Consider the following 17107-nt stretch of genomic DNA (forward strand, 5'->3'; position numbering starts at 1 on the left):
TACAAGAAAATAAATAAGGCAAGTTAAACACCCAATGATGAGAAGAAAGACACAAATTATGCTGGCAATGCAAACACCAACACCAGAGACCTTTAAGAATTACACTACATAATTTACACCACATGAGGGTACAACTTAAGTAGCACGCTCAGCTCCCTGGTGAAAATGCTTTATGCCTTAGTTATTATTCAGAAATATTGATTCAAATGTAAAAAGTCTTTAGGGGCAAAAATAAAAGTGAAATGTATTTAAGAATAGCTACTACCTTTTATGACAATCTGAAGATTCCATGAGCATTGCTGAATCCTTCCCATTTTCATCAGATTCATGACCATGAGAATCATGCCCACTTGAATAGTTTTCATTTGTGTCATTCCCACTGGAGTCATTTCCACTGGAATCATTTCCACTGGAGCCACTGCTCATTTCAATATCTTCCTGAAGAACTTCATGAGAGTGTTCAGGCTTTGCTTGAATTTCTGAGTCTTCAGCAATCATCTGGCTGTGGTCACTTGGAAGTCCAGAATAGTCACTCATCTTGAGCTGCTCTTTTAAGGAGAACGACAGAGAAAGGTTTCCACTGATGCCAGGCTGCTGCTCAGGGTTCTGCTCCTCAGTGCCAGAGGAGAACCCCCAGAACTTGACAGAGTCCGTGGGACACTCATCAGAAACACTGCCAAGACCAAGAGCAAATCAAGCCATATTCAATTTTCCCTCTGTGTAAACTCTGTTTGGAAGTACAGATGCACAAATCTGAGGAGGAAGGGAAGGAAGAAAAAAAAAACCAATTTTCTTGTTTGCCTTGCTGACAAACTGGAATTTGAACTGACTGAAGAAAGCAAAAAATGACATGCATGGTTAATATATTCAGCATTTGAATGGTGAAATGTTTCAGTTAAATTGAAAATCTCAGTGTTTGATCACGAAAAAGGTATTTATTTCTTAGTAAAAACCCACACATAAGAAAGTAAGTTGAATAAACATGGAAAAACTCCTGAAAAGTACACATATTCCCTTGTTTTCTACTTTCTTGCTTAATACTTGTCAGTATTGCTGCCTAGATTTGGATAATAGCTATTATGATTATCAGTGAAACCATTCCACTGCCATTCAGTTTACCTTGATAAAGGAAAAAACTATTCCGACATCAGAGCATTTCTTATTTGGTTTGGAGGTAATTTGGGTTGGTCTTCTGTTTTATATTGGGGTTTGTTTTTTTGAACATCAGCTGGGAAGGAACACTACTGTACTCTTCATGTCTTTCTTTATACAGAACCCATGTAGGTGAGCAGACAGAACATACAGCAGGAACAAACACACAAACACACCTAATCACCACCACCAAAAATTCTGAGGCATTAATGACCCTGAGAATAATTTTATCTACTGATTACCACTAATTTGGGGGTTATGATAAAAATTGCTTGGAAAAGTAAGGTTAAAACAAAAAAAAAAAAAAAAACAAAACAAAAAAAAACCACCATATCCCTGGCTTTTAAAACAAATTCTGATGCACCAGGCTCAAAAATCAGAGTGCATGCAAAGGTGAATCAAGGGCAGACCATACTGAACTACCATCAAAAGAGAAGCACCGGAGAGCACTTCAACTTTATTTCTCTTTTCAAAAGATCATATTTAATCTGACTCACATCCTCATCCATTTCAGCAACTCATAGACAACAACAGTGTAGAACTATGAACTAAGATTCTTTGTTGAGAATCTCTGTTGTTTTCAAGACAAGACAACCACATATATTCCCTCCTCTTTATTCCTTTAAAATATTCAAGATTACAATTAACTAATAAAGCTTGGACTGGAATAACAGTGAATAAAAGAAATTAACAACCAAGTTTTGTTAATATTAACTGCAGCAGTTTTGTCTTAAACACAAATAAATAAATATTTAGGTATTTAAGCAAAGACTGTAATGGAAAACATTCACAACAGTAATTTAAAACACACCATGATTCAACTCCCCTCAAAGCAACACCACATGGCAGCTATTTTCTTACCCTCCTAATTGATGTTTTTCCAGGCATTTTACATCTATTTTGAATTTTCCAGAAAACACTACTTGGCTTCTCATTTGGTCAAAATAATATGCAAGATAGCTGCTTTCATTTAAAAGTACAGTTTAAGGACACTTACGCTATCAGTAATGGTATAAAGATATAAATAATTTTCTTTCCTTACAAGTTCATTCACAAGTGAATTATGGGTGAATACTTATAGGTGTATATAATTCACAAGTGAATTATATTATTATGGGTGATAACAGAAAAAATGCCCTTCAGTAGAGTAAAATATACTTTTTCCTTCTGCAGGTATTCCCTTCAGGTATTTTAATGCAGATAAAACAGACCTCCTGTGATGCTGCTGTATTGAACACTATACCCAGGCACTGAATTACCCCTCAGCAGTTCTGACAGTTTTTTCCTGGACTAAGGTTAACCACTTCTGTCTTGAAAATTACATAACCAGAGCATGGGATAAAAGAGTATTTACTGTGAGATGAAACTGTAGGGTTATGTCACAACGGCACATTCTCTGGTGGCCAATGATTAACCGGGTCAGATAGCTCATCTCTGATTTCATCTCTGTGCCAGAAGGAGCTGACACTTCCCTTGCCCTCCCGGGGACACTGAGTGCAGCTTTGTGGCTCTGGCACTGTGTGTGCCCAGGGCTGTCCAGCAGGGCCCAGGGCTGCAGGGACAGGCTGAGCTCAGCCAGCCTGCCTGGCTGTGACAGGGACCAAAACCACCCCAGAGCCAGCATGGAACATGGCACAGGAACTCCTGCATGGACAAACCTCCCGGTACTGCACAGGGGAGGAGTGCTCTATAAATGGGTCAGATTAAGCCCTTTTCTGACCCAGAGATGGGGCAACTGAGAGGGGTTTTAAACACTTTTATTCCATTTTCAGTCTCATGTGAAGGGTGAAACAATACTGGTGTTATAATTCATACCATCACAATCAAAATCAACTATTTCCTAATTACAATACACTATAAGTGTATCAGCTTTAGTCACACCATGCTGTAGATGCCTTAGAGCCAAACCTCTAAAATCACTTCTCATGAGTCCTGCTACAATGCATCATTCATAGTTCTATTTCTCTAAAGTATTTAGTCTTATTTGTAAGACCATCTTGCAGAATTCTCTACAAATTCATTTCCCACATAAATGTGTTGATCCATTTGCACCCAGGGGATGCTCTTCCCACTGCTGTGTAAATCAGAGCACGTCTGCTGAAGTAACTGCAGCCACTTTCAAAAACCATTTCCCACAGGTCATTTATCCTCTTATTTCTCAGAGGACACCGAGGTTGTAAAGCTCTGTGGAGAGTTCCAAGAGTTAAGGTAATTAACCCCATCATGATTCATTCAAATGAAGCTTTAAGAAAAAAGGCACTCACAGCATCACCTTAAAGGAGGCCTGAGGTGTACAAATGTAAGGCAAGATCTACAATTTCTCATCCTATATTCTGTACCCAACTTTGGAGTTTCTTCCTGTTTTCCTGACAAAATGCTACTTATAAAGAGCTTTAGATACGTAAGAAAAAATACTGCCACAATCAAAGCACCACTATCTGTTACAAAATCATATGTTTTCTTTAGAGATAGGAGAAAAGACCTCTCATAAAATATAAAACTAAAAAAAAAACTAACTTTGGGCTGCTATATTTACTCCTATAAAGAAAACTATGTAAATCACTATTGATAGGTTTATAAGCATGAACTACCAAAGACAGACTCTCAGAATAGCCCTAAATTCTCTGAAGGCAATTAGCCCAATATAGCAGTAATGCAGTATTAGTAAAATTGTGCTATTTATAGGAAGAACAATGGTTGTGCCACAGCTTTCCTACTCTGACGTGTGTATTTTGTGTTTGAGTTTTTAGGCACAAGAAACCTCTTCTCCTGAATTCTGATGCCAGAGAGGATTACATGTGCTGTAGTATTTCCAGCCATGAGAACTGTTCACAAATACTTTTTTGACACAACCTTTCCTAGGAAAATTATTTTCCCAAAGTATTTTCTGCAATCTTTGGAAGCCTAAGAGGCAATGAAAATGTGCCATAGCTAGCACGTAGAGTCTTACGGTTTGAAATTCTGAGTTGTTAAACCACTGGTGAGTAATTTTTCCACCTCCAAATATCATCTATTGTCTCATCTCCTCCCTTCTTTCCATGACACCCAGGCTAGCTTCTGCCAGGTATTTGTAGGAAACTTCAGCAGTGTTTCCTTAGGTGGGAAAGAATTCTTCCCAAAATAAATAAATACATCTGTATGCTATCCAATAACTTTTGAGGAATTTCCTGTAACTCCTGAAACAAGAGTTCATTGATTCAATGACAGTCAAGGTTTTAGGGTTTTGAAAAGCATTTTTATTTTAAGCAATGAGTACAAATTAAGAGAGTCACCAACAGAGAAGAAATGGATACCAACCCTCAGGAGATACTAGGCGATTTTTTTCCTCTTGATACCTGGCAGAAACGTGTGTCAAGAAGCAATTCAGTTGTGTTACTTCTGGTTCTAACTACAACATGCCAGAACTTCTGCAGCTTTGTCCACACCTAATAACTACATTATGTGATCCAAATTGTAGTCGCTAAAGACAATCAAACCAGGAAAAAAAAGAGTATTTGAGTAATGGAGAAAACAGAAAACACAAGGTTGTTATCTTTAAAGGTCTCTTTCAAAAAGAACTGGCTCAGCTTGAGCTGGAATGGTTTTCTTAGGCAAGACTGGAAGATTAATGTCAGTCTTGCACAAAATTTCTTCAGTTTCAAATTCTCAAAAGCCTCAGTGCCAGAGGCACATACCAGAGTAAGGAATACAGGAAGAGTAAAGAGGAAGGAAGAAGAAAAATATTATGATAAACTTGCAAGAGCTTCTGAAGAAAGGGAAGCCTTTCTAAAACAAGACTTTACCTCTTTGGGGGAATCTTGGTGCTTTTTTAATTTATAATGTGATGTTAATATCTGCCCTAACTCTGGAGCCATTTTCTTAGAAGAGATAGGAGTAACTGTGAAAAAAGCTCAGGCTGGCAATAACCCTCCACCATACTCTGCAATTTAGATAAGAAGTGATGCAGCTGGCCAGACTTCGCTCTGAGCAGAGAAAGAGCTTTAAGTGGAACATCTGCATGCAGACACCAGCACTGCGCGAACACTTCAGGAGCACAGACGGTCAGACAGCACAGAGAGATTCATTATCTTTCAAACCAATCTCAGGGAAAATGACATAATAAATTGCACACATTCATCCCACTCATATGCTTGAATAAATGCCCAATCACTAACCAAACAACACTGGAAGGCAAAAGCTTGCATGTTTTCCCGGTTTGAGGTTCTCTCTTGTTACCAGTTTGAGGAAGGTAATTACATCCCATACCAAGTTCAGTAAGCATCTCAACATGGAAACACAAAGAGCTCTTTTAGGTTTCACATTGAAAGAAGCCAGGTTTTTCTTTATTTTTTGCTCTATCTTCTAAACTTTAAAGCATGTATATTTTGACTCTATAAATAAAAACTTTTAAAAAAAATTAACTGGCACCAGCTAAGCTTGATTTTACAGCAACTGCCTCACAAAAACCCATTCTATTGCCTCTGGCAAAGACTAGAGCTCCCTAAGACCCTGATGCAGTGTGAAAGGCACCATAATTCCACTGAGCACTAAGGACAAACGCAGGCATTGATTTGCCAGGTTAGATATGCAGCAAAGGTCTTCTGGTTATTCATTACCTACAGTTGCTCCTTTATTCTGCAGTAAGACAAAGGAAACAGCCTGAACTTGAACACCACCAAAAAACCACCCCAAAACATGTATGGACAAATGCTGAAAGAAGTAATTGAGCTTGTTTTTGAAAAACACCCTTAAGAAGGATTGTAGAACACCAAGGAGGCAGATTTCTTCTGAAACAGTAACTTTAAACCCAAACATCTTGTTTCAGCAGAGATCTGATTATATTCAGAGAACAGATTTTTCCAGATTTCTTTTCACACAAAAATTATCACGTTTAGTACTGGCAGATAAAGGATGAGAAACGAACAATCCAGAGACAAAATGATCCAATTAAAGAACCAAGTAAGAGGCAAACATCTCATGATTTGAGTCTAAATTCGCAACTACTAGCAACTTACCAATGCTCCCAATATTTCCAAAAAAGCAAGAGCCACACTACATTTTATGCCTATAGACATGTAAATATTCAGGTACTCTTAACTGTACTAGAACCTGTGGGAGACATTCCTAATGGTCAGGATTAAATTTTATTGAAGATCTTGTCAACAAGAAGGACTTCCAAATGTCTTCTGGATTTTTGCTTTGCAAAATGATAAAAGTTTTCTTATTTAGATGACAAATAACTAGCAAGGGTTTAGTCAGATCATGCAACTCTAGATATGATTGAAAATTAACATCTACAATGAATGCATTCTCTCTGTGCAATTAGACAATAATTAAATGCTTGGTAGTGAAAAACATTAAGAGAAAATGTTGGAAAACAAGCAATAATCTAAGAAGTGACTTGTTCAACTATGCAACTTCAACACTGAGAGCTTCGTGTTTTCCTGGCAAGAACAACTAACAGAATACCTTCACTAGGACTTTTCTAGGAAGGGGGGAAAGAAAAGATGTCAATATTCTCAGATTATAGGAAACAATAACAAAGATGCTCAATAATTTCTTGCAAGATCTTTTTAGTAAAAAAAAGAAAGGGAACTTTTTTACTAGATTACTTAACTCACTCCAAGTAATCATGAACAAGTTTTGCTCTTTTTCTAAAGAAGCAATGAGATGGCAGTGTCAATAAAATTACCAACATCTGGTAGACCACAAAGGCTCCCATAAAATTTGAATTTCACAATATTCATTTTGCAACTTTTTGATCAGGATTTGCCTTTCAGCTCAAGAAAATCTTGAACACAAGACTCTTATTTTCATTATAAGGGTCATCTTCATTAACCACTGCTTTCAGCTGCCACTTTACAAAGGGAACTGATCAAGACACAGCCTTGTTCCAGAACCATCTGAGTGCCACCCTGAATTTATAGCAGCAGCTACACAGGAAAAAGTCAGCATCAGATCAGGGCCCTGGCCTCCACAGTGAAGATGCTTCCAACCAGATTGTTTCCTCACTGAAAAAAACTCAAACCTGAATTTAGGAATAGCTATGATTTAAGGCTAAAAAATGTTTTAGGTTCAAATAAGGTAACTCCCCATTTATATCCAAAATATTATTCTGAATGAGTACATATATATAACTGAAACCCCAGTTTAAAGATAACAACATAGAACAATATATTTTCTGCATAAGCTCTAGAGGAGCAGAAGGGGAAGCATCTTTCTACTAGCAGATTCTACTATGAATCATAATAATTATGTTTCTTACCTGTTTTTTCTACGAAAAGGTGGCAATAAGTGTTTATCAAGCTCCCTCCCAGCTAGCATCAAAAGCATGAAGTGCCTAGGTCCAGAGTCTCCCACATGCATTTAATTCTTGTCTCATCCTCTTCTACTGGAAATCTTTGACCATTACAGAGTCCGGACACCTCTATAACTATAAAATATAAAAGAAATACCTGGGCCCCCCAACAGTGTCCTCTTCAAACAGATACCAGAGAGATGCTCACAGCTATGTCACTCCTATGCAGATAAATGGTGGTTAAACATGAAACTGTCATACAGCAGAGGAAGAAGACACAAATTTGCATTTTAAACACTTTTGCTCTGAAATAAGGTCTTAAAGAGTTTTAAACTAATAACATGTTTTGCACTAGACAAAATAACCCTTAGGATTCACAATCAGAGTGGTACCACACTGTGTACAGTCTGCATGGGTTGACACAGCCACTGGGAGCACAGGGCTGGCCTCCCAAAAGGGCACAGAGCCAAATGCCTGATGTGGTCAGCAGGAGCTCCAAGTGCTCATCAAGTTTTGGTTGCAATATAATTTTATGTCTCTCTGTCCCAGTGGGATTGGTAAGAGCATTAAAGATTTTACCAGGCAGTTATAAAATTTCAGTTCACATAATGATTGAGATCAAAAGAGCCTTCTGGAGGAACCTTGTCCAACTCCCTGCTCAGGCAGAGTCACCTTGGAGCAGGCTGCTCAGGACCACCAAGAGATGACTTTTGGCTATCTTCAAAAATGGATATTCCATGGTCTCTCTGGGCAATCTGTTCCAGTGCTCACTCCCTCTCACAGTAAAAAAGTGTTTCTTTATGGTCAGAAGTCTGTACTAACAAAGCCTATTAACATTATTATTCTTCCTAAAAAAAGTTTCTCAAGAGAGATGCTGGGAATTTTGATGAAAAACAAAATAACTGAAAGTTCTTCTAGGAAATCTAGGAAACTAAGTCTGTTGGTGCACGCCACTGCTGTGTGGCACAAATAAATGGTAGAATAAAAATCAGAAGTTCAGAAGACCAACATTTGTGTGGCAGACAGTTACATCATTCTAAGTGCTTCATCTGAATACGCAGAAGAAATGTTTGGAACAGTGTTCAAATCCCAAGCTAACCACTCTGGAAGGCAGCCCATGCTAACATGCCTTAATTTAACATGCTGCACGCCTACCAACTGTTGAAAGTACACTTGTGTTGGCCAGACTAAAGGAAGAATTTATTCACAACATTCCGTCCTGCATGACATGAAGCCAGTACAAGTTCTAAAATACTCATGATATAAATCGTATGCACTGGTTCTTTAAATGTTTTGCTTCTGTTTTTATCATAAACTGATAATACAGGATTTAAATTATAGGCTTTATCTCTGGCCACAAGAAGCATTAGAAATTGCCGTAGCCAGAACTGCTTGCAGATTTCACAGTTTTTAGCCTGAACATTGGAAATGGTATTTCTGGTCATTTCTGGAATGTCTTTCAGCACCAGTTAAATCTTTGTTTAAAGACAGCTCTTGCAATTCCTTTACACTAACTCGATTCCCTGTAAAATTTCAATTAAAAAAAGTTAAAAAGGTTTTCAAAAGTCTAAGTTTGAAGATATACTCACAGTGGCAGCATGTACCATTTTAATTGTGCATCATATTGGTTTCATGTATTTAACACATTTAAGAAGACATTAAAACATTAAGAAAGAATAGTCCTTGTAAACTACTAAAAATTATCATGATAAGCCTTTTTACAATTTAATGGCAAGTTAGACAAATCTACACCAACAGGATTTTTATCTGAAACAAAATGCCTGGTTTGAATGGCTTGTATTTAAACAATCTGAACAGAATTAGAGGCAGCCAATTTTACCTGTTTTCTTTTATTTTTCAGAGGAAATGCACAGGTGATTGAGTATGCCCAAGTCCCAAAACACTACAAGAGTTCATCTACAGATAGCATCTCCACTAAAGTGTTTTCCACAGAAGGAAGTCTAATTTGTTCAGCTCCCAAAGAACACAGAACTTGTGACATTTCCTCATTTTCTTCCATACTGACATATCTCTATTCTAAGCACAGAAGACTTCAAATACTATAAAGGAGTGAAAACCCTGCTGTAGGAACACACCTGTGATACGGGAGGCAAACCAAACTGAACCAGGTTCACTTTCTGCAGAGAACTGAAGTCACACCTGCAGCATTGAGAAGAGTCAGCTGTTAGAACCTATTCAGATCACATTTTCCAGCCATAGAAAAAAAGGACTGTTTGGGGTTTTTTCTCAATTATTTAGACTAAACAGACATTGTAGTGTTAATCCCCAAAATCTCAGTTACAATTCCATCTGTATTGCAATATTACAGTGCTATCCAGATCAGCTGTGTTTCCTGTCTAGGGCCAGTACTATGGCACCATCAGATCACATTTAATGAAAGCACATTATAAATTTTCTTCACATCACAGATTACATTCCTCCACCAAACTTCTTTAATTATGTTTCCCTTTTTTGCTCCAATAGCAATCAACTTTATTTTTAAAGCAGAGCACGACTGACCAAAAAATACTGTTGGAAGCTATAATTTGCTTTTTTAAATTTAAGTTTAGGAGCATAATATTTTCCCTTTTCTTCCTGAGCTATCATCCTGATTATCTAAGTAACAGTAGGTACTTGGTTTTCTGGACCCCAAAATTTTCCTCATAATTCAAAGTTCCTTACCACCTGCAAGAGCAATCCAAAAAATGGAAGCTATCAATAAACACCTACACAGCAAACACTGCAGATGCAGCACTTGATGCTGACGCTGCACTAAATTCCAGTTTCATAAAGATTTAGAGAAGACACAGCATTTCCATGTACTTCATGATTTGTGCAACAGGTCTTTGGAAATGTAAAGCCCTGAAGATCCCTATTTTTGGCATTCTGACACTACATTTCAAAGGAAGTACACAAAAGAGCAGTAACAAAATCACAGAGACACCTTCCACCCCCCCAGATTCAGAGTCATTAAGAGACAACTGATATCACAAATCACTTTTATGGGTGCAGCATAAAACACTCACCTCAATGAATGTATTAATCATGGTCTTTCCAAATCTCAAAGTGTCATCAATATATTCCTATTAAAAAAAAAAAAAGAAAAAAATATCAGGTTTTGTAAGCAAGGTAAAAATTTATTATAAAGGATAAATCAAATCCATTTCATAATGCAATAGAAGTCAAACCATGCAAGATATGTCTTCCACAGGTGAAGAACAATTATAAAGACTACAAATACAAGATGAGAGGAAATGACACCAAATTTTACTGATAAAAGTATTTATTATTGTAACCTAACTTCTAAATTGATTCCTTGAGCAAAGCCCAGAATAATTACCCACTGAAGTCTGTTCCCTTTATAAATGTAAGAAACCACCCCAAATTCTCATTTCTGCCAGACCAGAAATAAAGCTCATTTTACCCTTTCAGGTAGGTATTCCTTGTGCTGTTAAACCTCCCACCTGTGCTCAAAACTCCATAGTGAATTTGAACAGATCATCCCTGAGAACAAATAGAAACTGTCTCTCAAATTTGTTCTTTCACCTTGAATAAGAGACTTGGCCCAGAGCCAAGTTCAATTGCCAACATGTTGGGTATTTGCTATTAAAAAAAAAAAGCAGCATGGGCTGAGACATCTTCTAAAGACACTAAACACCATCTCCTTCACATGCTCCATGCTGATTTCTAGACATTCTTTTTTCCAGCTTCCAGTCTTAACAAAAGGTGCCTTCTTAAAGGTATGCAACATTATTTGTATGCAGAGCGAATTTTAAAAAACACCTTATTTTCTTTGTAACCAGAAAATGTCATTGTCTTCCGAAGTGGAACTGGAGCTACAATTAAGCACAACATCAATAATCAGAACTCTAAATTTGCATGTCAATTCTCCTTTTGAAAAAAATAAGAAAAAATTATACATTTGAGGTTGCCAAGTGTTGTCACACAAAAGATAGAAAAAATATGATTTTCCCCCATGCAGCCATGTATTTCACCTTTATTATAGGTGAAACTAGATTTAAAAGTATCTCAATACCATACATCACCTTTAGTATTTGTTGACATCCCCATTAAGCAGTAGCATATCTACTACTCCTTTAAGAAAAAGGACATACTTTCACCACATTTACTGTAGTTCCAGGTTAATGCTGCTCTTCAGACATTGCTGTGGTTCACAGCCTGTTCAAAATTTCAGCCAGAATCAAAGTCCCCTTCTGGAAGATGCTGTGCCAAATAAATTCTTGTCCCCATCGCATCAATAATCCACTCCAAAAAGTGCAGCAAGCTAACAAACACCATGTACCTGTCCTAGGAGTTGGATGTATTTGTACTGAAATAAGAGCTCAAGTCACAGGAGAACCATGGCAGAGATGTAACTGAAATCAAGTAAGTGCTTTTATACACGGAAGATCTTTGTACAATTAAAGAAACTAAGCAGAAACATAAAAGAACATGTAATAGGGTCAAGCACAAAAACTGTACTAAGATACAAAAGCTGCAAGGAATAAGGAGGCTAGGAAGTGAAACCAAGAAAAAAGACAAGTACTAGACATCCTCACCACTTCATCTTGTCTCCCTAAGCTTCAATTACAATAAATTGCAGCTGTTATTTAACAGTGAATTGCCTCTGTTTCAGGACAGAAGATTAGAAAGGCCATGTAGCTTTGGTTCTACTTTTTAAAAGTCAGTTCTACTTTAAAAAAAAGCCATCTATACAAAGAAATCTCTGTCCATCTCTATTCTACCTATAAGGAAAATCAAGTGTTAAGAATTACCATGGTATGCTCAAAAACAGGTGGAAGCAAAACTAAAGTCTTTCCCAGACATTTTGGCATGCAGATGAAGTTTCTTTCCCAGCACCAAATCCTGTCAGGATCAACACCAGTACTGCTTGTACTGAACTTCTGCAGCCTGCTCACACCATCTGTAGAATCTCCTCATCCTCCTGCCCCAAGAAATGCTTTCTGTGTATTTCAGTCCACTCATGTAAACAGCATGTTGAGTCACTACCCCTTCAGCATCCTCAATAAAATTTTCCTTCCTATTGGGAGAAAATTAAAGAAGAATTAAAATGATATTCCATGTTTATATATGTTGAGGAAGGTAAATTTAACGTCACTTCTGATTGTGTTCTACGAGCAAAGTTGCCTAAATTGGACTACCAAAAAACACCAGAGAACTCATAAGGCTCCTCCAGGACTACTACACTCTACTTCAACAGCAGATCACCAGCAGCTGAGAACATCCGTACAAAAAATTCTTGACTTCACAAAAGCTTTCATACACACAAATTCTCCTAACCCCCCTTTCATATGCGGATAAGCAGGAGAAACGTGCACTTCAGAAGCACTGCCTGGGCAGCTCACAAGAAGCTCAGTGAATGACTGCTGTCCCTTGGTAACTCCTCACGAGGGACAGAGGGCCAAGAAAGAGGATTCCGCACTGGTGCAGCCATTCAGACAGAGACCCATCCACCCTGGTAGGTAGCCCCAGAGCCACAGAGCAGAGGCCCAGAGCCTGCCCGTGTCCCGGCAGCGCTGGCAGGCGGAGTACGAGCAGGCTGCAGGAGCGTGCCCGGGGATGTGCTAAGCCACTTAGCAGAGCAGCCGATCCCGGCATGGACACCCAGGCATGCGGGGTCCCATGTGCTCGCTGCCTGCCTACTACACAGGGCTGGCTGCCGGCAGCGCCGCAGAACGCGCCCACAGCCACTGCAGAGATCGCCACTCGCTACAGACACTCGGATCATCCCACCCTTTCATTCTGGTCTTCTCCGCCACACAAAAGCAGCCTGGGGCCGCAAGAAATTCCAGCAAGAGATAGCAAAACCATCACCCTCCGAACTGCGGTTTTGATTGCTACCTTCTCTTTTCCCATGTCCTTTAAACATACGTCACAGAAAGAAGTCTAAGAAGAAACACCCTCATCCCCTCACAAACAAAGCTCCAAGTGTCAGAAGGCAGAGTTCTGCAAGCAAAGGCAATGTAGCTTTGGTTCTACTTTTAAAAAAGTCAGTTCTACTTAAAAAAGACCTTCTTTGCCAGCAACCAACAATATTCCAGTCTCACCCCACAGCAGGGGTTAAATTTAAGGCACCAGTTCAAGCAGGAAAGCAGACAGACCCTTTTTACACAGGACACAAAATAGCAGCAGCATTACTTCCAATACCAGCACTTTCTGCATCCAACTTCATCCATAACCAAAAGAATAAGTAAAAGCCCTTTAGAGTAATACAACAACATCACAAAAAATAATACGGGTGTTAATTGACTCCTTAGCTTGTCAAGCACTGAACAGCAAAGTTAACATAATGAATATTTAAGCACTTTAAAACTTGCACTATAGGGATGTAACTGAATGTGGAATGCAGTAAGACAATCCAGTTTAACATTCCAATAATCCACCATCCTTATAGAGGAATTCTAGGCCATGCAATCAAAACTGGAGACAAAAATTCCTTTTCAGAAACACCTGATTATCTGGTAATTATGATGTGGTAATGTTATAATACAGTGTCTACAGGACACTCATGCCAGCTATTACACAAGGCCTTGCTAAGAACATGACGTTCCTTTTAACACAGGCCAACCATAGCAACCCTATGGAAAACACTACAGTTGATCTAGACTAGTGATAATTTACTTGTTCTACTGGCTACCACTAATCTTCTTGCTTTTAAACCACAACAAATATACCTCATCCCATGGTAACTTGCTCATTTCCTTATTCTTTGAGGGGTGATTTTTTTTTTTAATGCAGTAAAAGATTTTTTTTTAATGCAGTAAAGAATATTCTAATACTGTAAAGATGTTAGAGAAATAAGGGTGTGGTATGAACCCAGGAAAAAGAAAACTGTTTATCAGTCTGTATCTAAGCCAAACACTTCCTGGTCATAATAAACGGCTGAAGTAGAAGAAACATCCAGAACTCTACTGCCAATCACTTTCCCCACTTCATTCTGTCCTCATACTTTGAGACTAAACTCCATCAACATCTCAGTTTACTAGAAAAGCTTATTACTGTAAAGAGCGTATTGTTCAGGGAGAGGCTCAAGTAAGTTTATCAAGTAAACTGTGTTGTTACATACTTTAATCTCATGACTAGAGGAAGAAAAAGCAGAGAAGGTATTATGCCAAGAATATGCTACCTCTTTAATGCCTCTCTGTGGAAATTCAAAATGAGTAACAGCAAACTGTAAAAGTAAAAATTACTTGGATTTTCACTGACAGAATTTGTTTGCTAAAACATATATAGGGAATCTATAACAAGTCCCACCAATGGACAAATAAAAATTCCAGCAAAAGCATGCAGTCTTTGAATTACAAATGAAACAAAAAAACTTGTCAAATCTGAAGGAGTGCACAAAAGGCAAAAACCTGCTTTCCATTCCTTTGCCTTCTGAACTACATCAAGCCAAACCACTTCTTCACGGGACAGACCATCCTCTTTCACTGTGGTGAAAGACATTTATGACACACTGCAGTGTTTGACATTTATGACACCCAACTACAATACCTTCCTTCTGCCTTGAAATACACACTTGAAATGTCCAAAACCTCACCAAAACCTGAAAGTTTGGTAGACTTCTTTTCTTCTACTCCAGGCCAAAGGCCATCTCTTTTCCTCTATGTGCTACCAGTGAGGTGAGCAACCTCCACAGTCCAGAATCAGGACTCCACACCTCAGAACAGTGTCGTCATCACAAGACTAACATCTAGCTTTGTATGGAGCAAGGACACAGTCCAGTCCTTCAGTGAAACTTCCTCACTCTGCAGAAATAATGCAAGTTTCAAAGACAAAGGGAAAACAGAAAGATCATAAAAGCACTCAAACACTTGCAAGCATAAGCAAGAAGGAACTTGATGTTATAGTGCAACAATGTGGGCACTCTCCCTAACACCAATCACACTGTGGCTGAAACAATACTGGCAACTTGGAAGGTTTTCTCACCATACTAATCAGGTTTTCACTTCTGACTTGACAGATACTCTTACCACTAGAATCATTAGAGAATTCCCACTTCTTTCCCTTTACTCATGATAGTTATTCAATCTCAGATGTCCAAGATAATAAATCTCAAAGTCTTGCATTTGGAAAAGAAAGATGAGAGGTTACAAGGAAGATGGAGAAAGACTTCTTATCAGGGCATGTGGTGATAGGATGAAAGGCAGTGGTTTGAAACTGCAAGAGGGTAGTTTTAGATTGGACATACGGATGAAACAGTTGGACTTAAGGATCCCAGAGGTCTTTTCCATACTTAACGAATCTGTTTCTTTGATCTGAATCAACGCACTGTCTCAGCCAAGCTACGTTTTCACTGGAATACACTTGCGAAGCACTGTAGTTTCTAAGTACCTGAGACCTCCTTGGAGGCCTTTTTAAGCTCCTGTGGTACACAGAGAAATGCTGTCCCTTTATGAAAATGCTTACCCTATTGTGAAAAGTCAAATGTAAAGCGTCAGCTTGACTGTTACCATGCTGCTCACCCTATTTGCATGAAACTGTACTTACATAAAGCGTTTTGTAATCATGTATGTAATACTATGCACCTAATGCGAACAGCAGCACAACCACACCGTCTCAAGGAACAGACTGTCCTTACAACTATAGGCAACACAAAAAGCAAATGGACATCACCTGTTGCCTACTCTACCTGTAGCTCACACATCTCAGCGGCGCTGAGATTCTGTTACTCATTGCCACACAGCTCCTGCCGTGGAGCAGCCCGCCCGGCCGGTGGGACCCAGCTCGGTCCCCCCGCGGTGCCGCTCAGCGCCCCGGGACACGCGTGCTCTCGGCCGGTTCCCCCCGCTCCCTGCCCGCCCGCTCCGCACCCCCTGGCACAGACGTGGCCGCAGCCCGCGGCCGGTAGAGCGGAGCCCCGCCGGGGAACCGGGTCCGGCCCCGCCGCCGCCTCCTCCGCCGCTCCGGGCCAGGGCCATCGCCGCCCCCTCTGCGCCCCTGCCCGGCCGCAGGCGGCCGTCCCTCGGAGAGCCCAGCTGCCGTCCCGGCCCCGCTGGGGGTGTCTGTGCCCCCACTCCCGAACGCTCTCCTCGTCCAAGGCGGGCGGGGGCCGTGCCGCACTCAGCCCCGCACCCCGCCCCGGGGAGCGACTCACAGCCGGCCGCCGCTTCCCTCGCTGCGGTTTCACGGGGAGCGGGGGGGGGGCGTGTCACAGCCGCCCTTCTGAGGGAGCCCCACACGCCCCCTCCCCGGCGGGCCGGGGCCGGCAGCGGGACGGACCCCGCGGCACAGGAGCGACCCGCGAGCGCATCGTCCCGGCAACGGCAGAGCCCCGGCGCGAGGGTTATGTAACCTCGGCCCGGCGGGCGGGGGAGGCGGGAGAGCCCCTGTGCCCCCCGCGGCCGCCGCTCGCCGCCCCCTCCCGCCGCTCCCCACGGGTCCCCCAGCCCCTTCAGGCCGCGGGGAGCGCGCCCGGCAGGCCCCCACTCACCGCGCGCGGCGCGTCCCGCCGACCCGGCGCGTCCCGGCTCCGGCTTCATACGGGCAGAAACGTGACCGGCCGCCGCGCGCCCGCACGGGTCCCCCAGCCCCTTCAGGCCGCGGGGAGCGCGCCCGGCAGGCCCCCACTCACCGCGCGCGGCGCGTCCCGCCGACCCGGCGCGTCCCGGCTCCGGCTTCATACGGGCAGAAACGTGACCGGCCGCCGCGCGCCCG

The 17107-nt window shown here is 40.9% G+C and overlaps 1 protein-coding gene across 23 annotated transcripts in view; it reads right to left on the reverse strand.

Moving 5' to 3' along the window:
• PER2 (period circadian regulator 2) overlaps nucleotides 1-17107 on the reverse strand; it is a 48165-nt gene that overhangs the window by 28177 nt on the left and 2881 nt on the right. The window contains exons 1-5 of one of the 23 annotated variants that reach the window (XM_041486825.1): nucleotides 17025-17039; nucleotides 10456-10512; nucleotides 9526-9589; nucleotides 7397-7558; nucleotides 266-673 (exon numbers count right to left, since the gene is read on the reverse strand). In XM_041486825.1, the coding sequence (XP_041342759.1) occupies nucleotides 266-673; nucleotides 7397-7497 (509 nt within the window). In that variant the 5' untranslated portion in view covers nucleotides 7498-7558; nucleotides 9526-9589; nucleotides 10456-10512; nucleotides 17025-17039. Of the gene's footprint in view, nucleotides 1-265; nucleotides 754-7396; nucleotides 9590-10455; nucleotides 10513-12204; nucleotides 12471-16082; nucleotides 16152-16547; nucleotides 16716-16883; nucleotides 16968-17024; nucleotides 17040-17107 lie in introns of those variants that run through there. The other 22 variants (XM_041486819.1, XM_041486823.1, XM_041486831.1 and 19 more) reach the window with 22 other exon arrangements.

This window comes from Pyrgilauda ruficollis, unplaced genomic scaffold (genome assembly GCF_017590135.1).
Source record: "Pyrgilauda ruficollis isolate IOZ18807 unplaced genomic scaffold, ASM1759013v1 scaffold79, whole genome shotgun sequence".
NCBI classification, from domain to species: Eukaryota; Metazoa; Chordata; class Aves; order Passeriformes; family Passeridae; genus Pyrgilauda; species Pyrgilauda ruficollis.